General features: G+C 44.0%; 2 protein-coding genes across 2 annotated transcripts; one reads left to right on the forward strand and one right to left on the reverse strand.

Annotated features, from left to right (window-relative positions):
- Positions 1 to 316: 316 nt before the first annotated feature.
- On the forward strand, positions 317 to 2,999 carry LOC123047626 (putative disease resistance protein RGA4). The gene is made up of 2 exons (XM_044471218.1): positions 317 to 2,246; positions 2,597 to 2,999. Exon 1 carries the CDS (start codon positions 349 to 351, stop codon positions 1,744 to 1,746), a length of 1,398 nt encoding a protein of 465 aa, XP_044327153.1. The 5' UTR covers positions 317 to 348; the 3' UTR covers positions 1,747 to 2,246; positions 2,597 to 2,999.
- Positions 3,000 to 3,273: 274 nt separating this feature from the next.
- Positions 3,274 to 11,007, reverse strand: LOC123047627 (SNF2 domain-containing protein ENL1). The gene is made up of 19 exons (XM_044471219.1): positions 9,417 to 11,007; positions 8,450 to 8,580; positions 8,304 to 8,358; positions 7,836 to 8,123; positions 7,681 to 7,736; positions 7,511 to 7,601; positions 6,902 to 7,039; positions 6,741 to 6,818; positions 6,269 to 6,478; positions 6,070 to 6,141; positions 5,472 to 5,552; positions 5,258 to 5,376; positions 5,046 to 5,157; positions 4,873 to 4,941; positions 4,668 to 4,762; positions 4,233 to 4,358; positions 4,034 to 4,108; positions 3,818 to 3,944; positions 3,274 to 3,712 (listed from the first exon to the last, which is right to left on the reverse strand). Exons 1-19 carry the CDS (start codon positions 10,947 to 10,949, stop codon positions 3,551 to 3,553), a joined length of 3,618 nt encoding a protein of 1,205 aa, XP_044327154.1. The 5' UTR covers positions 10,950 to 11,007; the 3' UTR covers positions 3,274 to 3,550.
- Between the last annotated feature and the right edge of the window lie 439 nt (positions 11,008 to 11,446).

The raw sequence follows: 11,446 nt of genomic DNA on the forward strand, positions 1-11,446 counted from the left end.
GGTCAAGCGCCTTTCAGCCTTTGTTAACAATTGCAGACAAACTCTAACTTTATTTCTTTCACCTAATGCTCATTTATGACAATGTTTCTCTAACTTCTGCTGATGTGCCCCTTCAAACTATGAAACGTTCTGTACTCCCTCCGTAAAGAAATATAAGAGCGTTTAGATCACTATCACTATATAAGAGCATATATATCACTATTTATATAGTGGTGGTGATCTAAACGCTCTTGTATTTGTTTACAGAGGGAGTACTCTGAATGTAAAAATTACTCTCACGATGCTAATTGCGTCTGCTGTTTCTTTTTTACAGGACGAAAATACGTGTCCAGACTCCAGCAACCAACCATGCGCTTCATTGGGATCATTAGTGCCATCAACGAATGTGTCACTTTGTTTCAGTGGGCCAAAATTGCCGTCTCATCTCTGCATTCCCGATGGAGTGGCTCACATAACCAAAGTCTCCAAGACCGTGTACTGCAATTCGAGAGTGGCCTACAACATCTCCAGGATCGTGTGTTGCAGTTGGAGAGTGGAAGCAACCAACAGAGTGTGGCAAATCTACTTACTGATCTCAAGGATGCAGAGGCTGGAACAAAGGACCTTCTTGATGAGTTCAGATGGTACGAGTCAAAGATGCAAGTGGAGGGCAATGCAAGCCAATCTCCTTTCATGGATTTCTTTCATACCTTCATCCAAGCCAGCATCAACAAAGTGCATGGTGTCCAGTTGAGGTTGAATCATGTTTCCAGTCAGTTGGAGAATACGGGGCCTCGTGGAATTACACGACGCTTTGACAAATTAGTCTGGCCGGAGACCACCTCTTGGCCAAATGAAACAAAAATATTTGGTCGTGAAAAGGAGGTGAAGCAAGTATTGGGACTTCTTAATGTATATGCAAATTTAAAACGCAAGAGAGGAACTAGTTCAATTAGTGCATCAACAAGCGCATCAGCAAGCAACCAAGTTAGTACTGAATCAAGAATATCGAGTCTTCCTATTTTGCCAATAGTTGGATTTGGTGGAGTTGGAAAGACTACTCTGGCCCAACATATCTGCAATCATCAACGAGTGAAGTATCACTTTGAGCTGATAATTTGGATTTGTGTCTCAGATGACTTTGATGTGGAGAGGCTAACTAAAAAGGCCATACAATCCTGTACTGGAAAGGAGGCAACAACTAATAATTTGGATTCTCTTCAGCGTGTTCTCTCTGACCATATGAACAATAAAAGGTTATTGATAGTCCTTGATGACATGTGGGATGATGCCTTGAAGGAAAATGGGCAGTGTTGGAAGAGGTTTTGTGCACCTTTTACAAGTGTCCAAGAGGGAAGTATGATGTTGGTCACCACTAGATGTCCAACGGTTAACAAGGGGCTGCGCACAATGGGGCCCATTATATTGGACAGTCTAAAGGATGACGCCTTTTGGAATTTCTTCAAATCGTGTGCGTTTGGATCTGAGGGTTCTACCAATGATCCTGAGTTAGAGTGCATTGGTAGAAGAATACTTCCTAAATTGAAGGGTTCTCCTTTGGCCGCCAGAACTCTAGGATGCGTGTTACGCATGGATCTTCAAGCATCACATTGGAATTTTATACTTGAGAGTAAAATGTGGGAATTGAGACAAGAGGAGGCTAACATTTTGCCTGCCCTTTGGTCGAGCTACATTTATTTACCACTCTATCTGAAGCAATGCTTCACATTCTGTGCCGTGTACCCCAAAGATTACAGGCATGCTTAGCTGAAATTTGGGTAGCAGAAGACTTTGTGGAACCTCAAGATGGTGTTCCAATTCAAGACATTGGCTGTCAGTATTTTGAAGATCTTGTAGCACGGTCCTTCTTTCAAAAGGTCCGTGGTGGATACGTAATCCATGATTTGTTGCATGACATGGCACAAAATGTTTCAGAGCACGACTGCTTCATATTAAGAAAAAAGAGTGACTTTGATAACGTTCCCCAGAATGTTCGTCATCTGTATGTACTCCCTTGCATGGACTTTGACGATTCCAGCTTGCTGAGACTATGCAAGTACACAAAGTTGCGTACCATAATTTGCGAGAAGATTTTAGGGGGGCAAATAGGTTCTATAATGGGCCAGTGGTGTACTAAACTTCCGCATATACGTGTGATCTGTTGTGCCTCCGAGGATGGTACTGGCAACTGGCAGCATCTTCAGTGGAGCAACGGCTGTTTCAAAAAATAAAGGAGCAGAGCAGATCAATAGAAGAATCAGCCTAAGGTATTTTGTGGTAACACTTGTTTCCAGTCCAGTTTTTACTTATCTGTTGTTTGGAATTTCCTATATACTGAAAGTAACTCGTGTATGTATGCACTATGCAGTAACAGTCCGACTTAAATCGTTATTACTAAAGTATATATACTTGTATTGTTTCTGCTCGTTAATTCCTATGCTTAGTCTGTATAGAATGTTGATGTGTTAATATTTCCGGAAGAAATTTGCGACGTTTAAAGTAATTTCGTATAGATGACATCTTGGAAAAACTTTGTACTTACAAGTGGTGCCGCATTGCCTGTTTTTTTTTTTCTCTTTTGTCAAATTTGCTTTACTAACCATGTTTTCTTCTTCAGGTGACTGAATCTCATGGGCCATAGCTGCATCACTTGGAAGTTGGAACACCTGGGACAACGAGACACCATGCCTTCGTCTCGTCGTCTCTATCTATCGGTCTGGAGCTGCATCTCCTTTTTAGCAATTTGGTTGTGTCAATAATTCCATCTGCAATCCATATTTGTTTATGGTAATAACTATCAGTTCCCAGTTTGCACAATCGTGATAAGCTTGTTGTAGCGACAGAGAATCACGGTGCATCTCTAAGACATGTCGTATGTGTATGCATCTGTGTGTGTTTGGTGCATCTTAACTTTGTAATATGTTTTATCTCTAAGACATGTGTATGCATTTGTATGAAACGACAGAGAATCTGCATGATCTTCTTCTGCAGTTTGTATTGTTTTCTGGCTTGTGTTGTCATTCTTGTTTGTTTTTCCTGTTTTCCTGCTCGGTAAAGTTTGCCAGATTTCTACGCCTCAGATGTGTCATTTCAGACCGTCACAAAGTTGAAGTAAATGCCACCCCTTTCGGGTCCAATGGCTAGTAGAAAGCTGCACTCTGAACTTGACTATAACTCTGAACTCGAACCTGAACCTGAGGCATTTACTTCAACTTTGTGACGGTCTGAAATGACTCAATGAATAATTGAAAACACAAAAAACACAACAGTTGAAAATGATTTGCACTAGGGTACTAAACCAAACCAAACAGAAGCAGAATAGGAGCATTTGCTCGTGCTGCTTCGCATGCTTAATAAGATCCGAGTGAGTAATTCTTGCCAATTGATACATGCTGGTGTGAATGCATACTAGACTCACCCAACATCTCTCCCACCAATCATCAAGTTACTATTTACAACGCCGGATAGCTAACAATACGAGGGTGGCAGTTCAGTCACGCCTCAGTGACCGGCCAACAAAATAGTAGTAGTAGTAATCCAGTGCAGCACCAGTTTTACTTCAAGTTCAGGGTTATAGGCTCTGACCGTCCAAGCAGATCACTTCAGGCCGCGCCCCTCTGGACATCATCGACGACGACTCTGGAGAGGACTCGATCACCGTCAGCTTCTCGTCCAGATCGTGTATCTGCTTCTTCAGCTTCTCCCCACGGTCAGGCAGCCTCGACACCAGCGTCTGCACCAGTTGCCGATTCTTCTTATCAGCAAACTATACATTATTTATTTATAGATAGGCAAAGAAAAAGACACTGCTCTTTCTGTGTTTCCAGACACAAATTACCGTGTTCGAGAGGGTTTGTGACAGGCGGTTGATTTTGGCCTTGATTTCCTCGGGGCTCTCTGAACTCGTATTGCTTGCAGAGTATGCTCTTGGAGTGAAGTCCTTTGGCTTGAAAGCATGGGCAGCGCTGCGAGGAAACGACACTAGTCAGGTTAAAGCTGCCGGTTGCACTCACTCAACTCAATAGTCCATACTAGAAAGATTGATAAGGCTTACCCATTGGCGACATAGTCCATCGAGGATGATGCCCTGTTGTACTGCCTGCCCATCATCGGCATGCTTGGGTGCTTGCTGCACACAAGAACATCAATTAAAGTTAGACAAGGCTTGGAACATGACTGCTAGTGCTAGCCAGATAAAAATGAGCAACCAGAAGCAACATTATTGCTGTGTGTTGAAAGGCATCAACACTGACCTCTCCATAGCTTCAGGCTCCAACGAAGGCAAGACTGCGGTTTTGGAAAATAGGAGGCTGTGATGGCTTACACCCGCTATTCCTTGTCGTTCCAGAAACTCTATGTGCTCCCTCAGTGACTCATCCCTGAAAAATTGAGTACAGGTAGGTGAGCAAACATCTCAAAAGAGAGCTAGAATGATCATTAACATTTGCTATCAGGGAACTAAATTCAGAAACACATAGTAATCACATTTCTCTTTGGTACCCAATGTTATCATAACTTAAAAAACTAAAGCCTTCCGTATATCAACATTTCTACATAACTCATAGAGGAACCTCGACATTTTGTACATCTTCTGGCAGATTAATACCGCATAATAATCAAAACCAGTTCGTCATATTTCAAGACCAAAGTAACTCTGCCATAACTAATAATAGAACAAAAGATCTTACATGACAAGTTGCTGCCCATGCTCTTCCTGCAATTGCTTTTGTGTAAGGGAAACATCGAAACCTTGTGCTGGCAGACTAAAGAGCTCTTGAATGTCCTGAAGATATGCGAAGAATTAGCTACATTAGTGAGTAGGACATCCAGCAAGCATTGACAAGAAACAGATTTCATCAAAGAAATGATAAGAAAGGGTATCAGGATCATCACCCTCTTGCTGAAGTAGCGTGTTTGTTCTTTCTGCTCTGTGGCTGTTCTAAACAAAGCGCCCTTGAAAACCTGGAAAAAAAAAGGGCAATTCAAGGAAGGGGATGTGTAAAACTAAAGCCAGAAGTGCCGTATGAAAAAACATTGGAGTAAAAGATTCTGTATCATATTTGAACCTGCAATTTGTATATCTTTTCTTCGATGGTTCCAGAAGTCATCAAGCGGTATACAATCACATCTTTGGTCTGACCAATTCGATAAGCACGATCCACACTCTGATTGTCCGTACTGTAAAAGGAAGATTGGTTAAGGAACAAAATAGTTGATGTAGGCATTACATGAAACCAAAAGGAGAAACACTTGATCATGATGTGCACTGTTCGGGTACCTTGGATTCCAAGCAGGATCGACCACGATGACACGAGCTGCCTTGGTGAGTGTAAGTCCAAGCCCACCAACTTGTGTGGTCAGCAAAAATATTTGTGCTCCAGGCCCCTCTTGGAAGTCCTGGAGATACAAATCATAATACGTAAGCAACATAAAAGATATAGTCGAGTCCATGGTACAACACAGCACAAGAAAAGTGATGCGTGAATATTAACCTTCACGATCCTTTCCCTCTCAGCAATCTTGGTAGTACCATCAATGCGTAAAAACTTGTAGCCCTCCAGTAATATAGCTTCCTGTTGCAATAGTCAAATATGTAAGTAAACAGGGCAAAGTAGGTAAGATAGGCCAAACTTGTAGCCTTCCAATAATGTAACTTCCACATTTCAAACATGATGACGATGGACAAAATCAACAGCATTTGGGTGCAAATAGGGCAAAGAATAGATGCTGTTAGACGCAATTTTGATCCCAGCAGTAGATAAAAATGCCAAGAGGCAAGTAGTCATGCTAAAGATCATTTTATCAGAACATTTGAACTCAAGCAGTTGTACTATTATTACTTGAATGATCTGGCTCTTATTGAACAGGACTTGGGCAGGAGGACTTGAATTATCATGCTAAAGGTGAATGTGCATACATTTTAATTCATTACGTCTACGAAAAACAGTCTTTTACTCTACTTACAGAGTTCATCGTGTATGTCCGTATGTGGAAATACAAAAGCAATAAAGGATGGAAGTCAATAACTATGCTTTGAATACAATATATCAAAAGAAAACGACATGCACTGAAAAGCAAACAAGAACAGACCTGAATAAGGTTTAGCATTTTTCGCGTCTGGGAAAAGATAAGGACATGGTGTCCCTCTTCAAGAAGTTTCCGCTGCAACATAAGATACGAACCACTTAGTTTACGTAACAAATACTCCATCTGGTTTACAACTTTTAGAGAACTGAAGAGAGTACATTTCTACCAGCTACTACACATGCATTCATAAAAAAACACTTACCAACAAGGACATGATAAAAATTAATTTGCATGAGACCTCCTCGCCGACTTGCAGCGCTTGGTCATCATGAGCCATGTCTGCAAGGTTCATGGCCATTTTCTCTACCATACCCATATCCTTGTTATCCAACATGCCTTCCATGCCTTCCAAGATGTCCTCAGCAGCTCTCTTGGTCAATATCAATGGATGGTCGCATATTTTCTTCAATACCTGTTGAAGAACAAGAAAACAATGAATGATGAAGAGACTGACAAGATAAATAAGGGCAAAAGAAATAAAATGTCCTCAATTCTATATACATGCCTTATACTTTAACAGAGGATCGCAAAAACAAAAGCCATATTTTGAATTCGAGTGGGTATATGATGAGCATAACATGAACAAGAACTTAAGGAGTACATGAAAGCAATAAGAGGACAGATAAAGGTGGACAAGATCGGTGCAAAGAAAAGGCTTTGACACTAATGCTTACCGTGATTGCAGCCAATGGTGATCCTTGCATTGATGAATGAACAAGATCACTGTTCAGAAAAGCTTCATATAGTTGCCTCTGCACCCAGAAGAAAGACAGGTCAAGATTATCATTGGCCAAATTATTCAACCAGTTTTACATTCTTACACAAGAATTTGTACCTGGCAAGCTGTTAACCTCAGCCAAACAATTAGCTCGTTCTTCTTGGAAAGTTTTTTATCATCTGCCGAACCAGTATCAAGGAACACTTCACTTTTCATACGACGCAAGAAGTATGGCTTTATACGCTCCCTTAATGCCTACAAAGAGTATTCAAATACCAAACAAGAAAACACATATTATAACAAGTTCAGTACGACAGACTCAGACTTTTCAACAATGAAATGCAGCAAACTGAGATGGATCGATCTAAATGGCTTGTCATCATCTCATGGCTTAAACTAAAAGTGGACACTAATCGGTCTGGAATTTTAATGCAGTTACACACTTCTTCCACATGTTAAATCAGAGATGAATGTACTACTTTGCTAATATCAAACTCAGTTGATGCCCAACTTGTAATTTCACAGCAAAATGGCAAGAGCAAGAACTAATGCTTGCACATATTGGGGTATATCAAACACCATAACATAGAGGAACATCTCATCTCCAAATTAATAAACACCAAAAAGTCAAAAACCATGTGGAAACAATAACATGTTGCCTGACCACAATAAGAGGAACAGGGCTTGGTGTCACCCATCTTTTGGATACAAAAAAATAAGTATTACCTTTGCAACAGTTGAGCCTGTGTGCTTCTCTCGATTGGTGGCATTCTTGTCATTTCCTCGAATGATAGCCGATTCATATCTTGATTTGAACCTGCCATGTTCTTGAGATATAAATAACAGTATATGGTGCAAAACAATGGGACAATGTTATGTAGGAGGAGAGTACTTACTCGTCCTTATCACCCAAGACCTCCGGGCAACAGAAATAGAAGAGAGCCCACATTTCCTGTAAGAAAACACATGTTTATTTGCATTGGTAATAAGAGTGCAGAGCATATAGGAGCATCTACGGCAGGAAGTATTAAGAACTTGAGATGGGAGGTACCTTTAAATTGTTTTGAATAGGTGTTCCACTTATGACGATGCGGTGGACACAAGGTATTTCGAGTAAGCTTTTGGCCCTTTGAGTACTCGGGTTCTTGATAATATGTCCCTCATCAAGAATAACATAGTTCCATAACTTGCCATCCTCGTCTTCGTCAGCATCATTATATGAGTCACCTCTGATCAGCTTGTCATACTTCCCTTCCACGTTGCCATTGTAGAAGTCACCTCTGATCAACTTGTAATTGTTACGGACAATGTCGTATGTAGTCAGAAGGATACCGCCCTCCTGTAGAAGAGATAAGGAGTTACAATAGCTGCCATGACTCATTAAAATATGTTGAATGATAAGATAATCTTCTAAATAGCTAATGCAAAAATGAATATCTGCCGACTCACAGGTATTAAAATTTTCAAAACCAGAAGAACCCAAGATAAAAATGATTATGTTAAGAGTAGGAAACCATACCTTGAATGCATATTGAAGTTCAGAATTGCGAACATTTACGCTGGGACTAGAGTAACTGTGGAAACGAAAGGAACAACTTAGTGCTGATTGACAGGATTTGAGATCAAGCAAGTTCAGGAACAATAATATGTAATAGCAGATCTTACTCCCTAATCTTATGTTTGAGGCCGACAACTGAAAGTTCCTTCGTCCAATGAGTGAGAAGTGTCTTTGGCGCAACCACCAACACTCTCTTGATTAAGCGGCAATGGAATAATCCAGCCAGGAAGGCAGAAACCTGCAAGATAGAAGTAAGGATGCAAGTATTCGTCAGCAAATTGCAGTCACATGGGACCACTTCATATTCATACTATACTGTGGCTGAAGGAAACAAGTGCAGATGAACTTTGTGGCAGAGAGCTAGCTAGGAAACAACTATATATAAACATACAGTAGAAAAAAAGAAGAAGCTATTCTTCTCTCTGATGATGATTTCTTCCAGTTGTACAAATGCAGAAACTAAAGGGCACAAAGGATGCAGGTTCTCAAACAAAATATGAGCTATCGCTACCAAAAAAACATGAATGTATTTGCTGCAAGAAAAAAACATGAAGGTATAGACAGCAAAGCCTCGCCACATTCCATTCAACTATACATAAGGTATACACAGCTCCAATCAACAGTTACAATTCTGAGAACTGAGACACTTAAGGTCATCACAATACCAAAAATCCATCAATGGTAGGACTAGATATTCATTTGATCCTTGTTCTAATCAAACGATAATTAATGGAATATGAAACACTGAATCTGGGAACATAACGAAGGACGGGGTTAAATTATGTACTAGTACTACCAAAAAAACATGAATGTATTTGCTGCAAGAAAAAAACATGAAGGTATAGACAGCAAACCCTCGCCGCATTCTAACGCCATAATACATAAGGTATACACTGCTCCAATCAATAGTTATAATTCTGAGAACTGAGATACATAGGGTCATAACAATACTTAAAATCCATCAATGGCAGCACTAGATATTCATTTAATCCTTGTTCTAATCAAATGACAATTAACGGGATATGAATCACTGAGATTGGAAACAGAATGAAGGAAGGGGTTAAACAGACGGACCTGCATGGTCTTGCCGAGACCCATGTCATCCCCAAGGATCCCTCCAGTTCCCCTGCAATGCAGAACCCAGAGCCACTTGAGGCCCTCGCGCTGGTGGGGGTAAAGCATCTTGAAAATGCTTCCCGGGAGCTTGTACGGCTTGACCATTTTGCCACATCCTGTGGGCTCCATCTTGAAATCCTCTGTTTTCTCCCAGCCAACATCCTTCTCGGAGTCATCAGCAGCACGGTTCTCCTTCTCCTCGCTGACACCGTCATCGTCTTCATCAAAATCCGCAAAGGATGAGGGCTTTGATGCTGCCCTCTTGCCTGACTTAGCGCCGCCATAAGCACTTGCCGCGGTTTTCTTCCCCTTGTCATTGGCATCATCCAGAACACGGCGATCGGTGAAAGCAGAGGCGAATGATAAATCTGGGTCTGGTTTCTCCACCTTGACTTCCCTCTTGACCACCGCGGCGGCTTTGCTGTTCCACTTGGCAATGGTCTCCTCCTCGTCACCAAGATCGGAGAAGTCGAATGGTGAATCTGGAACTTGTGGTTTCTCCAGCTTGGATTCCTTCCTGACCGCCGCCGCCGCCGTGGCTTTGCTGTTCCCCTTGTCGACAGAAGACTCCTCCTGAGCAGTAAGATCGGTTAAGGCGGAGGTGAATGGTGAATCACCGTGGAATTGTGGTTTCTCCGGCTTAAATTCCTTGCTGGCCGTCGCTGCCGTGGCTTTGCTGTTCCCCTTGTCGACGGACTCCTCCTCCCCCTCCTGAGTAGCCAGATCGGCGAAGGCAGAGGAGGCGGATGACGGATCTGGGAGTTGCGGCGGTTTCTCCACCTTGAATTGCCTCCGGACCACCAGCGGCGCCTCATCCTCAGACTCGTCGGAGCTGGAGACATCGACGGGGGAGGGGGCCCGGCCCTGAACCGATTCCGGGCCCTTGGGAGGCGGCGGGGAGGATGAGGATTCGTCGGCGGCGTCGAAGAAGCCGTCGTCCTCGCCAGATTTGGGAGGCAGCGGGGAGGAGGACGAGGAGGAGGAGTCGGCGGCGGCGTCGTAGAAGCCGCCGTCGTCCTCGGCGTTGACGGAGCAGGGGAGCGGGGCCCGGGCGTGCGCGGGGCGGGGGCGGGCCTTGGGCCTGTCGACGGAGAGGGAGTCGAGGCGGGTGGTGAGGTCGTCGAGGATGTCGCGGATGCTGTCCTCCTGGTCGGCGTCGGGGTCGGGGGAGGAGGAGAGCTTGCAGAGGCGGCGGCGGCCGGCGAGCTTGACCTTGCGGTCCTGCGGCAGGGGCTCGTCCCCGTCCGCCGGGTAGGGGTTAGGGTTTTGGGTGGGCGGCGGGGGACGGGGGCGGGTCTGGGTGAAGCGGAGCAGGCGGTCGTTGAGGCCGTTGGGGGTGGGCGGCGGGGCGCGGTGGGGGTGCGGCGTGGGGTGGGGGTCGGGGTCGGGGTTGGGGTTGGGGTTCTGGCGGTCGGCGGAGGAGGAGGAGGGGGAGTCGGCGGCGTCGTCGAGGGCGTCGGAGAAGAAGTCGAAGGACGGGGGCGACGCCATGGATTGGATCCGATTGGATTGGAATGGGGATGGAGAGTGGGGGTTGGGGGGAAGTAGAAGTAGAAGGGGGGATGGGGAATGCGGCGGCGGCGGCGGCGGCGGAAGGGGAAGGGGGGGGAGGGGATTCAAATTTCGAATGCCTCCGCACAACGGAACGGAAGTGGAAGTGGAAGTGGTAGAGGGGATGGGGAACGGCACTCACCCAAGATTAGATTGTGTTTCTATCCTTTTCTTTCTCCCCCCTCCCCCACCCCCCAAATTCTAGGGTTTCTCTCCTTCCTTCGACACACCGTATAAATTACTTTAGGAAAGAAACATAAATGACTACGTCTTCTTTCTACGATCTGTACGATGAATCAATTTAGTTTGGTCTGGGCTTTAACTATTGCTGGACTGAGTTGGTTTGGTCGTAGACACGAATCGAACAGTCCTAGACCGTTTCTACCCATAGTATGAAACTAAATCCAGTGACCAAATCGACATCGGTAGATGACCTA

This window comes from Triticum aestivum, chromosome 2B, assembly GCF_018294505.1.
Source record: "Triticum aestivum cultivar Chinese Spring chromosome 2B, IWGSC CS RefSeq v2.1, whole genome shotgun sequence".
In the NCBI taxonomy this organism is placed as follows: domain Eukaryota; kingdom Viridiplantae; phylum Streptophyta; class Magnoliopsida; order Poales; family Poaceae; genus Triticum; species Triticum aestivum.

Coding starts and splice junctions, on each gene's coding strand:
- LOC123047626 (XM_044471218.1), top strand. CDS start 349: ATGCGCTTCATTGGGATCATTAGTGCCATCAACGAATGTGTCACTTTG.
- LOC123047627 (XM_044471219.1), bottom strand. CDS start 10,949: ATGGCGTCGCCCCCGTCCTTCGACTTCTTCTCCGACGCCCTCGACGAC. Junction 8,359..8,449: donor CTCAAACATAAGATTAGGGA/GTAAGATCTGCT, acceptor TCGTTTCCACAG/TTACTCTAGTCCCAGCGTAA. Junction 7,737..7,835: donor CTATTCAAAACAATTTAAAG/GTACCTCCCATC, acceptor GTTTTCTTACAG/GAAATGTGGGCTCTCTTCTA.